Source organism: Protopterus annectens, chromosome 7.part0, assembly GCF_019279795.1.
Source record: "Protopterus annectens isolate FY-2018-M chromosome 7.part0, PAN1.0, whole genome shotgun sequence".
Lineage (NCBI taxonomy): Eukaryota > Metazoa > Chordata > Ceratodontiformes > Protopteridae > Protopterus > Protopterus annectens.
In genome coordinates, this window is record NC_056739.1 from 1,208,908,898 (window position 1) to 1,208,928,664 (window position 19,767).

Sequence of the window (19,767 nt, forward strand, 5' to 3'; positions counted from 1 at the left end):
TTAAATAGGAGTAATATTTCACAATTTTCCCATAAGAGCACAACAGGAATATGCTCAATCTGGGATAGGACTGTATACATCTGTCCACCCCTATTGTAACTCCTTATTACATACTTCAGAGCAGTGTGTGTCTCAGTTTAAGACCTGTGATACACTCAAAGTAAATTTAAATCTCATACGTCCAAACACTTCTGGGAAAATGGGAAAGCCTGACACAGATTTCCAGCTGTCTTCCTTCCCCAAAATAATATGGTAATGCAGCCAGCAATCAGTGTTTCTTCATCCCCTTCTGAAGGGGTGTCCATTTATGAAAATTAAATAAAATAAGTGATAGCTATGATCAGAAGTGACCAGACCTTTGGTGTGACCTGGGCAGTATGAAACAAATATACGTATAAGCACTCTTCACTCTGTAAAGAACACACTAATTTCCAGCCACGATGTAAAGTTATAAAAAATATTTAAGTAAAATAGTTACAAGAATGTAAATCAATAACTTTCAATAAACACCAGAATTCAGTCACCAGAAATATGAAATTAAACTGTAGGATAGAAGTCCATTTTAGAAAAACTCTTTATAACTAAGCTTTCCTAATCTAACTAGAGAATACTGTCTCTGATCTAATCTAACACAACAGCAAGGCAAAGGCAGGTTTACAGTTTTTGGTGAGTGCTCTTCTTTGGGTATTGCTGCACAGCACTGTGACTGCAACTCTTCACAAACTGCTTAGCAACTGATTTCAGCAGTCTGTTTGAAAAAAATTTTTCCTGTCAATCATCTGTTCAAATCCCCTAGCAACCAAGAACATTCTGATGACACCAACTACTGTTCAGTTGATTCTCCACAGTTTTTATTTTATGCAAATGTAATGTGCAATTAAAAATGTATCAAAACACTGACAGATTGTTTGAGCATTCTGTATAAACAGGGAAATACTCCACATTATACTTATTTACATTTTCAGTTAGACATGCTAGCATACAGTACAAGTTAATCTAAGAATATACACAAATCTCCTGGCAGGGTCTATATTATAAAGTCGACCAACCAAAATGTCGACTTACCTTTCATCGACACCTAAATGTCGAAGCTGCACTACATCTAACGGCCAAATCGATTTCTTTCCAAGGGAAAAATCGGTTAGCCATTCTGTTGCATCTGCCCTTTTCCTGACTGTAGTGCGATCTCAGAGTTGGTGTATTTAGTTGGGGGGGGCGAAGTCCCCCACTTAATAGTGTTCATTTAAATGTGGTGTCTGTTGTTGGCCTACCGATTTTCTTTCCTTTGGAAAGAATTCGATGATTTGGAGTTTTGATGAAGTGCAGCTTTGACATTTAGGTGTCTATCAAAAGTAAGTCAACATTTTGGTTCGACTTTATAATATAGACCTTCCTGACAGCCATGCTAAACAGATCAGGCAGTGTTTAAAGTGCAAAGGGAGGGTGGGTGGCCTAATGGTTAAGGTGTTTGCCTTACAAACACAAGGTGCAAGGTTAGAGTCTCACAAGGGATAATTGGCTAGGCTTAAAATGGCCCACAAGGGCAATTAGCCTAGTACTAATCTATCTATGAACCTATGTATTATGCTGCATTTTTCTGTTTTTGTTTTTGAGACAAAATTAAGAGTACTTTACATTTTGTTTTTGTTTTTTAGGCCATGGTGGGAAGAAAGGAGCAGTAGAGAACTGTCCTACTTGTAAAGGCAGAGGAATCCAGGTTCATGTTCAGCAGTTGGGGCCTGGAATGGTCCAACAGATTCAGACAATGTGTTCAGATTGTCACGGGCAAGGGGAAAGAATAAACCCAAAATACAGGTGCAGAAACTGCAATGGGAACAAGACTGTACGAGAAAAAAAAATCATTGAGGTCCATATTGACAAAGGTAATGTGTTTACACTTCTAGTCAAATAAAGCCATATCTGTAGAGCTACTAAACAAAGCAGAGTGTAAGTGGTTTAATATTTTTGTTGTAGCGTATAATTTTCTAGTGTACGTGATGGCACACTTTGCACTATGTAAACCTTGGTATATTGATATGTAATTGGTGCTCTAAGGTCACAACTTTGAGATCAAAGTTTTGTGAATTGTTATTACAAAGTTGCAGCAATCAGTAATGGTGAGAATGTTGAATGTGTGTGTCCTGAGATTCCCTTACACTTGCAAAACTTTATGTATGCACAGAATATTTCTTGAAAAACACTGGCTTGCTCTAGGGAATTTCTTGTACAGTATGGAAGAGGTACAACTGGATTATAGATTTCTTAAAGCCTGGCTTGGTTTGTACTTCAATATGAAAATTGGTAGCATTTAAACTAGCATGGCAAAGTTTTGTTCTCCACTTCAGATGCCACCCTGGCTTTGCCATTACTTGTCAGAAAAGGCTGAGTGAGTCCTATTCTAGTAGTTGCAGTCTATATTCAAGAATCTGCTATCAGCAAATGTACAAAAGTCTTTGATGTGTTGTCCTGTTCTCGCCTTCATCCTTATCCGGATGGGTTCGGATCCAATCCTCCGATCCAGCTCGGCCTTGATACACAAGCTTGAGGTCTTCCACTAGCTCGTGGCTAAATCCTATCCCAGCATGTACTAGGAAAGCACCCCAGATCTTGTTTGCCGCTAAACAAGATCGGGTGCTCGTTCTGCTGGCTCTGGCTAAGTATATTCTTTCTTATATGACTATTTTTGGAAATAGCTTTTCTTGCTATATTACTCTTGACAACTAGTTTTTTGTGCTAGTTAATTGTTTCCACTTTGTTCTGCTGTGTTTTCTGCTGTGGGCTGTCATCTTCCGCTTAGCCCTTATTGTCCCTATCCCGGTCTCTTTCTTAGGACTCTCTATAGTCCTTTTAAGTTAGAGGGCTATTCATTCTCTTGTTTTCCCCTTTTAAAAATTAAGGTCAGTTCGTTTAAATTAGAGAACTGCCTTACCCTTGGCCCATTTAAGTTAGAGGGCTACCTGTTTTTGTTTCACTCTCTTGGGCATAGCCCATTTAAGTTAGAGGGCTGTGCCCTCCCTTTCATTTTCTAACCCCTAGTTTCAAAAAATGTGAGAAATGTGGGCAGAAAATGTCCCTGACAGACACAATTTGCTTATGTTGCGTAGGAGCTGTCCATCTCCAGGAGTCTTGTTCCATCTGTCATTCCTTTAATTACAGGGCTCTCCTGGAGAGGGAAAACAAATTGATATTGAGAGGTCTCTTAAAACCCCCCTTCTCAGAAGCAATACAAGAAGGCCTGGGTTTATCAAAGTCTGACCAGTCGTTTTCAAAATCTGATGGGTTTGGGAAGAGATTTTCCTTCTCTAGTGCTCCATTGGAGCCGTCAAAAAAGACTGCCAAAGTTTTGACACAGGATCCTAAGTCTATCAGATCCAAAAAATCCGTAGCTCTGGCACCATCACTCTCGGTGCAGGTAGAGTTTGAGTTGCAGAGCCAGTCCCCTGTCTTGGAGCTGTTCTCCCCCACTCTCAGATACTTCAACCTTCCAAGTCTCCAGCCCCCTCCACTCAGTCTTCCAGGAGCCTATCTGACTAACATGGATCAATTGGTACAGAGGCTATTAAAGACACCAGCGCTGGCCAAGCTGTTATCGAATCCAATGCTGAGGGCTTCGGGTTCAACCACATCCTCCCCTTCTGCTCAGATTCCTCCTCTGACTCCGAAGTCCGAGATCAGATTAACTGTTATTAGTGGTACCATGGGACCCAAGACCCGTTGTGGGATCTACGGATCTGACCATTTCTCTGTCCTCTGTTCCATCGGAGCTCGGAATCTAGGAGCTGATTGCTCTCCAGTCGGGGTCCAGGGGAGGTGAGTCTGATCAAACAGTTGTCTGATCTGACCTTGCTTCTTGGGACATTGGCTCGGATGAGCTCGTCTCCTACCTCAGCCTTGGGGGGGCCATCATCCTTGATTCCGGGGGTTCCCTCAACATCTTTGAATCTAGGGATTTCCTCAGATCAGGGGCGGAGGGCTTTTGAGGTGATGAGGAAAGTACTATCTCCACAGGCAGTTCCCCTGTCATCTCTGGATGTCTTCCCCCAAAAGCACTGGCGTCTGCCTCTATACCCTTACATCCACAGGGACGCGGAGATCCTAGGCCTCAGGATGCCCCACAGGGTACCCCCCACTCTTCTGAAACCACTCTAGTGTACCCCTCTGAAACCCTCCCTCAGAAGAGGTTATGTAAGAGGAAGCATTTAGACTCCCCAGAGGAGTCCATCACTTCTGTTGCAGACCTCGATGAAGCTGAGTATTCCCCACGGTTACCTCCTTAAGCAGAGAGGTGGCTGGAAGTCCACTAACCCTTCAGCAGAGGCGTCTGTGTACCTGAAGGCCTTTGGATCTCACCCTTCCTCCACTTGGGTGTCTCCACCATTTGAACTTCTAGATCTAGTTTCTTGGAAGGTGTGGGAGTCTCCAGGTTCAGTGGAACCCGTTCCTTGGAGGCCAAATAAGTTCATGTCCCCTTCAGACACTCCCTTTTTAACTAAGGGAGTCCCAGTAGGTGCTGTGGAACTCTGAGACCTCTTTTGTTCAGCCACCGAAAAAACGAGTCTCGTATGATGGACAGATATGAAAGCGACTTTTGCTCTCAGAATGCTGAATTACCTGACCCATTTTACTAGATTGCAGAGAGATCTCCTGAAGGAGTTAAGAGATGCTCTCCATGGTTCAGTAGCTGAAGGGGTTTCAGAGAAAGTTTCCTCTCAGCTCACAACCTTAAATTCAGTTGTCAACTCCTCCATGAGACTGATTTCTTATGCAGCAGATGGAGTAGAGCAGTGGGTTCAGGAATTTCCGTAAGGGGACATTCTTGGATGTGCTTGTGTGACTTTGTGGAGCTTTTTTAAATCTTCCTTTGTGAACACCTCGCTTGATGGCTCATCTCAGTTTGGGTCAAAGTTAAGGACACTAACCAGGTGCGAGAGCAAGAAGGAAAGGCTCTGTCTGCCATAGGGGTCTTTTTCCATGCCAGGCCTTATCCCAAATGTCAGAAAGGAAGTAGCAAAATGTGGTTCCAAAAATCCCAGAGAGCTTTCCAGGACACACATGGTGAATCCTCCCCCAGGGGCAGAGGGGAAAGTAGTAATGGAAGACTCCAACCAAGCGGCAGCGGGGGTCTGCGGAATCATGTGACAGAGAATCTTTCTTTGGTAAGCCCTTTCAGCACTCCTAAAGGGAGGCCCATCTGTTCATCTCTGGACATCTTTGTACCCAGAAGCCTGGCTACAAATAACAAAATACAAGTGGGTACTAAGCATCATATCCAGAGGTTACTCCATACCCTTTTCCTTCCATGTCCCAAACATAAAGATCCCAGATGTTCCAGCCAGTCAGAGGGAACAGGCAACATTAGAAATTCAAAAGTTGCTAGACAAGAGTCGTCCAAGCAGTCCCCGCAGACCAAATAAGTTCCAGAGCTTACTCAAGATTCTTTTTAGTTCCAAAGAAAACAGGGGACTGGAGACCAGTTCTGGATCTAAGCAATCTAAACAAATCAGTAAGAAAGTCCAAGTTCCAGATGGTGATATTGCAGTCAATACTCCCTTTTCTGGGATGTGCTTGATAGACCTCAGAATAGAATAATACATAAAAAAAAATGGACAGGTGGGTGCTTTTGGCTGGGATCCAGTCACTACCAGTTTCGAGCTGTGCCCTTTGGCCTCACTACAGCTCCCAGTGTGTTCACTGAATGTATGGCAGTAGTTGAGGCTCACTTGAGGCACCTAGGATTATAGGAACAGAATTGGATAAAAAGTATGATGACCTAACTTCTCTTCATAAAAAAAAAAAAAGCACAAGCAAGGATAGTCCTAAAAATTTTGGGGACCATGGCAGCACTCAGTGGTCGATGCAGGAGTTGCCAACTGTCGGTCCTTTGGTGGCTTTACTCCACTCATGACTATAGGTTGACCACTTGTACATCCCCAACCACTGGCCACAGTGACCACAGATGCCTCTCAGATTGGGGGGGGGGGGCATTATCTGGGAAAGATGGTCCAAGGCACCTGGTAGAATCACAAGGCCCATTTGCACATCAGTGTCAAAGAACCAGATCTTGTCAGGAGGCCTTGAGAGTATGGAGAGGGCAAGTATGGGCAACCTCTTTCTCCTTCCATAGCCTTATGCATACAATAAGAATGGAGAAATCCAACATGACGGTTGCAGCTGCATGAGCATGCCTCTGATGCCTCACTGAAGTGATCCCTAAAACAGGAAAGGAAGGAAGGGGATTTTCAAAATTGGGGTGACCTTGGATGACCTTTTGAATGCATCCATGAATGCCAAATGCCTCTAACCCCATGCAGTGGCCAGTCATTAAGGATTCACATACACTTATACACCCCTCCCTCTCTGTTCCACTTTCCTTTTTTCTCCCCTTTCCTTTCCATTAATACCCATCTTTCTTCAATGCCAGAGTTATTTTGATATTCATCACTGCATCATCACCCATACTGACCTTGTCAAATCTGATTCTCTCTTCTCCTCTCTTTTCGAAGAGCCCTTGGATGGGACCCAGTTCCATACCTTTTGACTGACTGTGGTCAAGAACGCCCATCCCTCCCTTCAGATCCTCAATTTGACAGGTTGATGCAAAAAACTCATTCAGGTACTTTATTATTAATGCTTGAGCCAGCATCATCCTCCAGCACAAGTTTTTGACATGGAAATCCTATCTTTCTTTCATTTTTCCCTTTGAGCCAGCATCATCTTGATGGAGATAGAATTTCACATGAGCAACTATCCTTTTGATTTTCTTTACATAAAGTCCTGCAATGTCAGAAAACAAAGCCTTGTCACAAACGCACTCTTGATTCTCTTTTCAATGGAGACAGGGTAGCAGACAAACCCATCTTTTATTTCTTGCCTTCTTTATGTTCAGCAGGAAATTTGAACCAATTCATAGAGCTTACCAGCTCTTATCCATCTTATGGGACAAGATCTAATTCTAAGCACATTAGCTGGATGTCCAAAGATCAACCACGCTTCTATTTTACACAGAACTATAAACTTCAGAATTCTTTATATCTCAAGTGGTAACCTTATTCATAGATTCAAAAGGTACTTCCAGTATCTAAATATGGGCTCATCTAAATGGCTCTCAAAAGACTACCACCCAATACCATATATCTCAAAGCAAGAGATCCCACCATAGAGTTGTGCCCACTCTAAAAGACACATAGCAACCTTCCACCTTTCTGGCTAGGACTTCCAATTGATACCATTTCTGTTGCAGCAACATTTTGAAGACCCCATACCTTTATCATTCATTACAAAGTCGATTTTGCCTCCAGGTGGGTGTTTTGCAAGACTCCAGGTGAAGGGTATTCTCCCTTGAGCTGATTAAGAAGAATGGTGTATGCGCTTTGTCCCACTCCTATCCCACCCTCCTTCACCCCTCCACAAACCCATTTAAAGTTTTGTACCACCCTATCCCTCATGTGTGTCCATCGCCGCTTGCTTCTTACATCCCACCCTCTCTTATTACAACTGGCATACTCCTGCTGGAAGACCTGCCATTGGTACTCCTGGATATCATTATTCTCTTCTTTTCTTTAATGCACTCCTAACAGCCACCTTTTATCTATGCTAGCTATAACTGCAAACAAGATCTTTGAGCTTTCCTACTGCATGCTCTGATATCGGGACAGACTTATTAGTGGAAGACCTTGAGCTTGTGTATGAAGGCAACAATGAACCTGATCATGAAATTGTACAGAAAGTAATGGTGACATTTTAATACATGCAAATACCTCTGTGTTAATGTTGAGACATAACTTTTTTTTCTCATCTAAATACATAGAAACAGGATTCTTTTTGTTCTATCCTCATACTCTACTCTTCCAGCTCCTTGCTTGGCTTCAATACCTTTTACTGCAATAAATTCCAGCTGGTTCTAATATCCTTTACTGCAATGGCCCAGCCCTCCCCTGTTGTCTTTATCCCTTTATGCAGCACCTCTCTCGGCAGTTTCTCTCTTTTTCCTATTTTGCGGACACACACACACACCTGCTTGTTTCCATTTCTGTTGTGTTACACACTTTGTTCTTAACCCCATAGCATCATCCTTTCCACTGATTGATAGGTTTCTTGTCTGCCCTATACAGGAGCCTTAACAAATTGTAATCTGCCCACCTCAAATTAGGGTAATCCTAACTTTCTCCCTCACTTATTTTCCTTCCCAGATAGTCAGTCAGCACCTATTTTCTTATCCCAGTCTGTCAGTTGTCTCTGGCTTAAAATCTACAACTCTGTCTTATAAACTAAAAATATGACTAAATAAGTATAACTCTAAATATCCATATCCATATTTTGCTATAATCTAGCTTATTTTTCCATATTCATTTATATTTAGTTTTACACCAGCAGTCTCGCTTTAGCACCTATCCTTAGCTGCCACACCATCCTAATATTTCATTTTATCATGTCCCCATCATTTTATCAAATCCCCATAAATAATACGTTTAAGGTATGTACCACTAAATGTACCACTAATGCATCTCTTTTGTTTTAGCTCATTTTGTGTCTGTCGAAAAAAGATGACTATCTCAAAATGTTCCACAACTTTAACTTTTTTCCAGTTTTATAAAATATCTGCAAATAATGCCAGCTTTTCTTGATTACCATACCAGTTATATCCTTGAATTTCTGAGTTCCTTGTCTTCTTTGCCAATTGTGCTAAATATAATGCAAATAACAAAGGGAAAGAGGACACCCCTCCCTGGTTCCTCTGCTCAAGTAGAAATTATCAAAGAGTAACCAACCACTTCACCTCTGATCCCTCATTTTCTCCTAATTAGCTTATAATTTCATCAGGGGAAGGCAAATGCTTCCATTGCCCTACTCATAACGTCCCAGCTTACTCTGTCAAATGCTTTCTCTACATCAAAACCCATCAGTAACCATGGTATTTTCTTACATTCTCCTTCCTTATGGATCATCGGTGTTGTGTTAATGTTGAATGTTTGCTCCTCTCCACAAAACCACATCAAGCCATATCCATCAATTTTGGCAGCACTTTTGCCATTCTTTTAGCAGTTATAGACATAAAGCACTTAATCACGGTTTAGTATTGAAATGGTCCAATATGAAGCTGTATCTGATGGATCTTTGCCCTCTCTAGGTATTACGGCTACCACCACTTTCTTCCAGGATGTCACTACTTTTCTTAAAATACTGTTACTCTCTTAAGATACTGTTAAATCGAAGACGTCATCTTTGGTGAAATCTTGGAATTAGTGAAACCTGAGGATGGTGCACCAGCTCTCCTCCTAAAGAGTCTGTGTTCCTAGAGACTTTTGGTTCCAGCCCATCTTCATCCTGGGTGGTCCAACATGTTGATCCATTAGTGAGCCTGATGGCCCAATTGGTATGGAAGAATCTTGACATGCTTGGGGCTATCCCAAGAAAACATAAGATATCAGCATTGGGCAAGGGTCCTCCTATGGACACAACAGTGGTAGCTGCAGCCACCAAGAAATAACTCTCAGAAAAGTTTAATGGTTCATCCTCCTAACCGAGTCCAGACTGTTGTATCATTTTTGGGGAAACAAACGTACTTCAGTGTTAGCACTGTGGGTGCTGAATTATTTGGCCCATGTCACTCATTTTCAGAGAGAGCTGACCAAAGAGATTTCCAAGTCACTTTCAGTTGGATGTCCAAAAGAAAGCAGAATCCCAGCTGTCGACTCTTCAGTCTTTGTCTGATGTAGCCATGAAACTCATTTTGCATGCAACAGATGATTCAACTAGGCCAGCAGGCACTGTCATTACAATATTCCAGCATGCTTGGATAAGTCTTTTGACTTTACAGAAAGCTTCACGATGTCCTTTAAACAGCCCTATGATGGATACACAGTGTTTGGATCAAAGGTAGACACTTTAGGTCCTTTCCCAGGAACCAGAACAGGGAAAAAGATGTGGTGTAGAAAATCGCAGGGGTAGACTTCTGCAGGGCAGAGGAGGAGAATATCAAAATAGATGCCATCAAGAGGCAGAAACGGCCAGAAAAATCAGTGTTTCAGAGGGACATTTTCTGGGAAAACATTTTTTCGCCCCTAATGGGTTGCCCAACTGCTGCTGTCTGGAAGCAGTCAGGGTTGATTATCTCTTGCCAGGCTGTTCAGTACAGAGACAACCACGGACTCCTAGTTTTTAGGCATTATTTCCAGAGGCAATACAATTCTGTTTTACTATACTCCACAACCAAAGAAATTGGTTCCAGTTAACAGAAACTGGCAGTAGTGGAAATTTCAAAGCTACTAGAAAATTGTACTCAGGCCAATCCCTTAAAGTACCCAAGAATGCAGAGTCTATTCAGGGTTCTTGGTTCCAAAGAAGACGTGGGACTGCAGATCCAGTCTGAACTAAAATCTTCAGTTCATAATGCATACAAAATTTCAGATGGTCACAATTCAGCCATTTTGCCTCTTTGAGGAAAGATGATTATGTTCGACAGATCATAAGGATGCATACTATCTCATAAAGATAGAGAGGTTCAAGGAGATCTCCATTTTAGGCTGGGAGCCAATCACTTCCAATTTTGAGCACTGCCTTTGATCACACCACAGCCCCCAGGGTGTTTACAGAGATAACGGCAGTGGTAGCAGCACAGCTGTCTGCTAGAGGTCCAGATTTTCCCATATCTAGATGATTGGCTCTTGACAGCTGCCTCAAAGCAAATGTCAATATAGACTCCTTGCTCCAAATGCTTTGCCAGTTAGGCATAACAGTAAATCTACCAAAGTCAGCTCAACCCAAAGCAGAACATAGAATTCATAGTATGCCTCCTGAATACCATCTCCCAATTAACCTACCATGTCACAGACAATTGTCTCTCTTTAGTTGACAGCCTTGTTTTGTTTAAAACATCAGTCTTGACAGACTCATCTCTTCTAAAACATCAGTCTCCTACGGCAAGACTCAGTCTTCCAATGCTAGGTCTTATCATCTCAACCATTCTGTTAGCCCTTCTAGCAGGGTTTCATATGAGGGTGCTCCAGTAGACATCTCCAGTAAAATGGCGGTAGAAATACAATTTCCTACACAGCAAGATCAGGCTGATGCCAGTATTTGGAAACGGATTGTGATGGATGACATCACCATCACTAATGGAAGGTATTCCCTTCATGAGAGACAATAGTGGTGACGACAGATACTTCCTTCTATGGTGAAGGGGAACATTTTGAAGGGAAGACTGTCCAGGGCACCTGGTCATAGAAGCAAAGTTGCACGTAAATGTTCTGGAGATGAGGTGGTGGTCCTAACATTACAGACATTTCAGGATGCTGTCCCCAGAAGTATAATAGCAGTACAGGCCAATATGTTAGTTTTGTACTTGGGGAGGAACATTGTCTTACACTTGGTCAAGAAGCCATGAGGGTATGATAGTGGACAATGTCTTCACAATGCTTTCTGGTAGCAATACATATCCATCAGACTTCCAGTGTGATCTGTTTAGCCCATCAGCTATGTATTCTGATACCCCACGAGTGGTCCAGCAGTGACTAATGAGATTTTCAGTCGCTGGGGCCAACTTTGCTGCGATCATTTTGCTGCATACCTAAACTACAAATGCAGCAGTTACCCTAGTTCCTCCACAGGGGCAGTCACCAAGGATTGCTGTCATCCATCATTGGCCTGAGTCTTCTCTACACCTTTCCTCTACTGCCACTGATGAACAAGTTCATACAGAAGGCATGACTGTACAAGGCCAGAGTTATCCTCATAGCCCCCTTTTGGCTTTGACAGACATGGTTTCCTTTCCTGTGGCCTCTACTGGTTCATCTGTTGTGGATGTTGAATCATTTTCCAAACATGCTGAGACACCAGGCTATCATCTTCTGTAGTCAGCATTATCACAGTTTCTCAGAAAAGTTCCACTGCATAGCTTTCACATTAAATGGAAGACGTTTTCCAACTGGGTGAATTCCAAAGGAACCCTTTTTAGCTGTGTTCCCTTCTATTCCACAGTTCTTTAGAGAATGTTCATGCTGGTTCCAGCTACTCCACAATCAAGGTAGAGTTGGGAGGAATTTCAACTTTTCAAAACAGGCCAGAACAATTCCTCTGTAGCATCTGTGAAGATTCCAAAAGCTTTCTTAAAGGGAACTTTTCTCAAACCACCTATTAGGGATCCTGTTCCTCCATGAGCTTTAGCAATTATATTACAGGCTTTGATGCAGCCTCCTTTTGAAGCAGCAACTTCAGTTGACATGAAATCCATTACTTGGAAAACTATTTGTTCTTCATGTTTCACTGTTGCAGTCATCACACTTGGGTTCCTTTCTCAAACCACCCATTATGGATCCTGTTCCTCCATGAGTTTTAGCCATTATATTACAGGCTTTGATGCAGCCTCCTTTTGAAGCAGCAACTTCAGTTGATATGAAATCCGTTACTTGGAAAACTATTTATGTTCTTAGTGTTTCACTGTTGCAGTCATCACACTTGGGTTATCTGCTTGCAGGTGGCCCGAATACCAGAGTCTTGGGATGTCTGCGTCAGATGCTGTCGCCTCTTCCATGACGTCAGGTTGTCAAGGGTATAAAACATGCAGCTGATGCCATTACATGCTTTTCTTGCCGCGCTGGAGCCTGAAGCAGAAGCAGTTCGCAAGTGCCGGTTGGCCACTACCTGAAATTTTCATTGTTATGGTTTCAAACCTGAAGTCTTCTATAGCTAAGTACCCCATCGGGGATCCTTTTTTCTTGCTCTAACTGATGTCAGAAAAAGTTAATTGTCTTGCCTGTGGAAAGCAAAATACCTCACAGATTTTCATTCTTACTGCATCATCTGTTTAGGCCCAGACCACGATGTTCTCGGTTTTGTGCCTTGTTTAATGCCTGAACTATTTATCGTCAGGCTATCTTTGTCACTAAATTCTTTTGCTCTCGTTCTCTGTATTCACAAATGGCTTCAATAAGCCATCTGATTACTGCTCTTCCGAAAAAACAAGGATCAAGACAGAGACAGATTGCATAGGTCCAAAACTGCCAACAATGCTTCTGATAAGCTCTTCACCAGTCTGCTGGTACTTGGTGAGGTGCTTTTGCAGCCCCTCATACCCGCTTCTACAGATTCGCAGGCCTCTGCTGAGACCCATTCGGAGCCCAGAATGACGCAAGATGCTTCTTCAACTATGGAACCTGCGGATGTCTCTACCTCTATGCCAAGAAATGCATAGTCATACCCTTCGGGAAAAATAAGGTTACCCCTAGCTACCATATAGGTGGCAATCCCCTGAACACAGAAGAAGTTATTAGGGACCTGGGAACCCAGGTTGACAGTAGCCTTTCATTCGACACTCATATTGCTAAAGTAGTTAGGAAGACCTTCTACATTGCCCACCTTATCATGAAGGGATTCACATCCAGATCAAGGGAAGTCATAGTCTCCCTATACTCATCACTCATCAGACCAATGATCGAGTACAATGCCCCATTCGGAATGTATCTGACCCGACACTTGCAGCAGCTGTTGAACCAGAAAAAAATCTGAACACTGGGATCTATTGTTATGCTAAGACTATAACTTTCGTTTCTTTGTCATGATCTAGAAAAGGCTTTGATAGGACCGTTCATCCTCCTCCCAGTTCTTCTAAGCTATGGTAATTTACTCTTGTAGCTTAGGCTGCTGTACCAGTGATGGTAATGATGAACATAGTACAGCTCTATGAGGAAACTGGCATAACAGTAGATGTTCAGATGATTGCTGCTGCGGTATTTACTCCATCCCTCCTGCTGCCCTTTCTGTATAATTTTTGCCAGGGAATGGAGATTTTTTTTTCTCCTGCCATTGTCCTCAAATGCTTTAGCCTCCCTGTCTCTGGCATAAGCTGTGAAAGGCTTTGTGCCCAAACCTGATTTTGACAGCTCAGTCTGAGTTGACTACTACCTCCTCTCCAAGAATAGTTTGTTACAACTGGAGTTTCCTCACCCTGCACCTGTTCCTCCTGTGTGCCTTTGAGAATTTATCAGCTTACATTACACCCGAGAGTTGGCCCCTGCCCCCAAAAAGTTTGACCGGTTATATAAAGTACCTTCACAGACACAAATTGTTCTGTAACCAGTAATCAAATCCTGAACTGATGTCTTTATCTAAGCCTTTTACTGCTAAATACAGTGTGAATGCTAATCCCATTCCCTCTGAGAAGAATGTGAAAGGTTTTGACAGGTAAGGGAAGGAAATTTGTTCTGCTACCTTAACTTTCAGAAAACTGCCAGGCTCATTTTTTTTACTGGTGGCTTCTGAGAACATGAAAAAGCCAACTGTTAATACATCATAGTATTATTGCCATTCTGGGTTGTAAGTTGGAGCAAGTGGCATATAAGAAACTCTTCTCAACACTGTGTGGCATGGGCCATAAACATGCACCACGTTTTCTGATAGCATTTCACATCCTGAGTGGACAGGCACAGTTGTCTGCCATTGCATTACAGATGGCCCTATGCCCTCACTAACAAGAATGCTTGTCATTCCATTTGTTGCACTCCAGGTTTTTGTCTGTTAAATACCAAGTGTACCCATTTCTGTCCTCTTACCCTTCAAAGTGCTGCCAATGTCTCAACTCCTTACGTCTGATAACTTTTCTAGTTGTCTGGATAGTGAGCCTCTTGTAATTTCATCATACCAGAAAATGACATCGTCCCATTTCTATCAGCAATTTTTCCTTATTCCTGAGATGTGTGAATAACTCTCAAATGATCTTCAGAAGCGACCTTGTGCAGTTGTTCCTCTTAATACTTTAACAATCATCCTAGCTTCTTGTACATTGATCAAACTCTTACTTGTAAATATTGTTTTCTATGCAGAGGTCAAGAAATTGAGCACAGTCTTTTCTAGGAATACTTTAGGACATAAGTACTAAAGTCTTCAGGTTCACCACCACCACTCCTCCCAAGTGTTGTACATGATTGTGAAGAGCTGTGAAAGTCCTGGTTGCTAATGGGAAAACAAAATGCCAAGTGTCTAGTGCTAGTCTTAAGATCATGGCCAGAGAAACTTTAAACACTTAATATTGCTTTGACTGTCTAAGTTGCACTGTTGGGGCCATTTTCTTTGCGCTTCATTTGGGAGCTTTAATGTTTGATTGATATAACTTATGGTGATTAGATCAAATAGTGTTTGTAACTTTAACCCTCTGATGTAATGGGATCCTATCTCGCCTACATTCATAACTGATGATCGGCTCCGACTCGGCCACTATACAATAGAACAAAGTCTCTAATTGGCTGGGCTACCCCTTATCCCAGAATGCACCACGCCTGCTTCCCCAGATCTCGTTTGCCGCTTTTCAAGCTAGACGTGGTCTCGACTTGGCTGGAGCTAAGTAGTGTTTTTGGTTACTTTTTGGTCTTTTGACCTAGGGGTTTCTTCATAAATTTAATAAACAGCTGTGTGTGTGTGTGTAAACTGTTTCTTGTGAGATTGGTATTTTTTCTCTGTTACCGGGCAAGGCCCGTTAGAGTTAGTGCCCTTGCCCTTATTGGTGTGGTTGCTGAAATTGTCTCACTGTATGTTTTTCTACCTTAATACGTTAATTAGGGTGCTTCTGCCCGTTTTTGGTGTGCTGTATCTCGGGTCAGTTCCGTTTTGAGTCGAAGGGCTCATGCCCTACTTAAGGTCTCGTTGTGGTAAAACAGTGGTGTGACAGGATGTCTAAAGAACAGAAGTCTAGGTTTAAAAAGTGCACCAAGTGTAATTATAAAATGTCCATTACAGATAGCCATGCTGTATGTGTATATTGAGAGAACAACATTAAAGAAACATGTAGTGTGTGTCATGCTTTTTCCTCTAGGTCCTTCAAGAACGTAAAAATAAATTGATCCTTAAGGGCCTTATTAAGCCCTCCTTTGAGGAATCTTTGGCTTCTCCTTCCTCTCCAGCTTCAAAAAAGTAAAGGTCGTCTGCTTCGACCAGTCCGTCTGAGCCGACATCCAAGAAGCACAGGTCGACCTCTTCTTCCTCGGCTCCAATGGCTTCGGAGCCTCTGGTGGAAGGGTCTGCCTCGATACCTCTTTCCTCGGCTCCGTTGGTGTCGGAGCCGCAGGTTGGGGGATCGAGAGGCGAATCACCTGCTTCGGCTCCTTTGCTCTCTGAGCCGTTGGAGGTGTGCAGCTCAGACTCGTCTCCTTCGGCGCCGATACTTGTCCATACGGTTCCGGATCCGGTGCCGATAGTGTTGGAGCCATTTCGGAGCCGGTCCCCTGGTCTTTCGGAGCTGAGAGAGAAGTCGTCTCGGCCCCCATCTATTTCCTCTAAATCTTCCAGGTTGTCTGACTCTGATTTGGACAGAGTTATCCAGAGGCTTTTCCAGTCCCTGGTTTTTGCAAAAATGGTCTCTGCTCCAGCCCACTCAGCTCAGGAGCTGATCCCCACTTCGACACATCTGATTCCTCCTCCAACTTCCTCGGAGCCGTTGGAGTCGGTGATGGTAGAGCAGAGCAGAGTTGTCCAGTTGGAGCCGAGACTCCCTTGGTGTCTCTCGGTTCCGACCATCATTCCTACCCTGTCCTCGGCGTCAGGGTCCAATACCGGGACTTCCTCGGCCGGGGCCGAGGGGAACAGTTTGGAACTGGTAGCTTTGGTGCCTAGTCTTCCCCTCAGAGCGTCGGCCGCAGGGATTCCTGGTACCGCCGTGGTCTCTCAGCCGGTACCCTCCGTAGAGTCTGGAGGTCCTGCTTTTGAGGCCATGAGGAGTGCGCTGGCCATGTCCTTGCCGGCTCAGCAAGTCTCTACCTCACCGTCCCTAGACTTGGGAACTAGTGCCTCTGGTGTGCTTCATTCCCACGACAGCGGGGCCCCAGGGCCTGAGGATACCCCCTTGGGGGGGTTCCCTTCTCCCGGGAGGTCCTTCTGAATCCGCTTTGGATAAACCTCCAAGGAAGAAATTGTGCAAGAGGAAGCACGTTGACTCCCAGGACGAGTCTATTACTTCAGATACTGACCTCGATGATGCGGAGGGGTCCCCAAAATAGTCTTCAGATGACATTTCATTCTCAGATATCCTTGAGATCCTGAGACAGAGAGGCGATTGGCAATCCAAAACCCCTTCCGCGCAGGAGTCTGTATTCCTCAAGGCTTTTGGGGCCCAGCCCTCCGCCTCCTGGGTGTCTCCACCCTTCGATGAATTGCTAGATTTAGTTTCTTGAAGGGTGTGGGAACACCCTGATTCTGTGGAACCGGTGCCCGCCAGGCCTAACTAGTTCCTTTCAGCCCCTCCTCAGAAGGAATTTTTGACCAAAGGAGTTGCAGTAGATGCGATGGTGGTGGCATCTGCCACTCAGCAGGACGTGGCAGAGGCTTCAACGTCTATTCACCCTCCTAATAAGGATTCCAGGAGCATGAATAGGTACGGGAAGCGTACCCTTTCTTCAGCGGCCTTTACCCTGTGGTCGCTGAATTATCTTTGTCATTTCACCAGGCTCCAAAGGGACCTCCTCAAAGAGTTAGGAGAGTCTCTTACGGGTAACCTTCCTGAGGCGTTAGCCCAGACTGTTGGCGCCCAGATGACTATCCTATCTTCGATAGTCAACTCGTCCATGAGGCTCATCTCATATGCGGCCGAAGGGGTGAGTAGAGCAGCGGGAACAGGCGTGGCTCTTAGAAGACACGCCTGGTTATGCTTGCCTCCCTTTGCAGAGGCTTTTAAGTCTTCCTTCACCGACGCCCCTTTTGATGGGTCCTCCCTGTTTGGACCCAAGGTGAAGGACACACTGACTCGGTGCGAGCAGGAGGGCAAGACCTTGACTGCCATAGGGGCCCATTTTTCCGCTCCTAGACCTTACCCCAAGGCCCAGAGAGGAGAGAAAATGTGGTTCAGGAAATCTCAAAGGTTTTTCCCTACTCCACTAAGTGATCCCCCCTCTAGAGGCGGGGGATTCAGGAAGACGTCGTCCCAGAGGCGGCAGAGGCCCCCGTAACTCTGGAGACCGCGATTCCTTTCGTGGTCCATCCTACGCTCCCCGTCCCTGAGACGTGGCCCAACTGCGCATCTCCGGAGCCAGTCGGGGGTTATTTTGCGGAACACCCAAAGCCTTGGCAATCTATCACCAAGGATCAGTGGGTGCTCCGAACCATAACTGGAGGCTATTTCATCCCTTTCATAAAACCCCCTCTTCCTATCGGGAAAATCCCGGATGTGCCACCCAGTCAGCGGGATCAAGCAGCGGTCGAGGTCTCAAAGCTGCTAAGAAAAGGAGTCATCCAGCCTGTCCCCGCAGACCAGATCGGATCAGGAATTTACTCAAGATTATTTTTGGTGCCAAAAAAGACAGGGGACTTAAGGTCCATTTTGGACCTTAAATCATTGAATCGCTTTGTAAAGAAATCCAAATTCCGAATGGTCACCCTTCAGTCCATTCTCCCGTTATTGGAGAAGGATGTCTGGATGTGCTCCATAGATCTCAAGGAGGCTTACTATCACATCCTGATAAGTCAAGAGTCCAGGAGTTACTTGCGCTTCTGCCTGGGAACCAGTCATTTCCAATTCCGAGCTCTGCCCTTTGGTCTCACCACAGCCCCCAGGGTGTTCACCAAGTGCCTGGCAGTAGTGACAGCTCACTTGAGATGTCAAGGATTCCAAGTGTTTCCCTATCTAGATGACTGGCTCCTTACTGCCACCACCAAGCATCTATTAGTTTGGGCGCTTATGACCACAGTCAGTTTGGGTCATTCACTAGGAATCACGTTCAACTGGAAAAAAATCTGTGCTGCAGCCGTCTCAGCGTATTACCTTTATAGGCGCAGAGTTAGACACAAGAAAAATGTGGGCATTCTTGCCGATAGAAAGGATTCAGGTCCTGCAGTCTCAGGTTCAAACCTTGTTACCCAGATCACGAGTTCAGGCCAGATTGATTCTGCAGTTATTGGGCACGATGGCCTCAACCATTCTTCTAGTCCCCTTAGCCAGGCTGCACATGCGGGTGCTGCAATGGCTACTGTCGGTTCAATGGTCGTTTCAGGATCTCCCCTTAGACCATTTGGTCCAGATTATGGAAATTTGCCGTCGGGACCTACGTTGGTGGCTGCTTCGGTCCAACCTGGACCAGGGGCGACCCTTTGCCCTTCAGCCTCCTGTCGCCACAGTGACCACGGACGCCTCCCAGATAGGGTGGGGGGGGCATTATCTGGACAGGTCTGTCCAAGGTACGTGGCAGGCTCACGAAGCACACTTATATATCAATATCCTGGAAATGAGAGCGGTGCTACTGGTGTTGCAAGCACTTCATCATGTTCTTCCCCGGGGTACCATTGCGATCCTATCCGACAACATGTTGGTAGTCTGGTACATAAACAAGCAAGGCGGAACCAGGTCCTACCCTCTTTACCGAGAGGCCATGAGAGTGTGGCATTGGGCGATTTCTACCCAGCGTTTCCTAGTGGCAACGCACATTCCGGGGAAATCGAATGTGATTGCAGACAGGCTGAGCAGGACCCTTCTGTCACCCCACGAGTGGTCTCTCAACGACAGGGTGGCTGCAAACATTTTCGCCAAGTGGGGCCTCCCTTGTTGCGACTTGTTCGCCAGCCTGTTCTTTACTCTGACTCCCTCTCAGGGGCAGACTCCCAGGGATGCTCTAGCTCACAGTTGGCCCTCTGGTCTACTTTACGCCTTCCCTCCGGTTCCCCTTCTCCCGAAGGTGATACAGAAGGCGATTTATCTGGGAAGTGACATGATTCTGATCGCTCCACACTGGCCTCGTCAGGTTTGGTTCCCCTTCTGAGGTATGCGGTGGAGGGCCCATGGCTTCTGGACCTGGT

The 19,767-nt window shown here is 44.6% G+C and overlaps 1 protein-coding gene across 4 annotated transcripts in view; it reads left to right on the forward strand.

The window, feature by feature from the left end:
- DNAJA4 (DnaJ heat shock protein family (Hsp40) member A4) overlaps nt 1–19,767 on the forward strand; it is a 404,528-nt gene that overhangs the window by 240,243 nt on the left and 144,518 nt on the right. For all 4 annotated transcript variants that reach the window (XM_044077833.1, XM_044077832.1, XM_044077835.1 and 1 more), the window contains one exon: nt 1,656–1,883. In XM_044077833.1, coding sequence (XP_043933768.1) covers nt 1,656–1,883 — 228 coding nt within the window. The remainder of the gene's footprint in view (nt 1–1,655; nt 1,884–19,767) is intronic.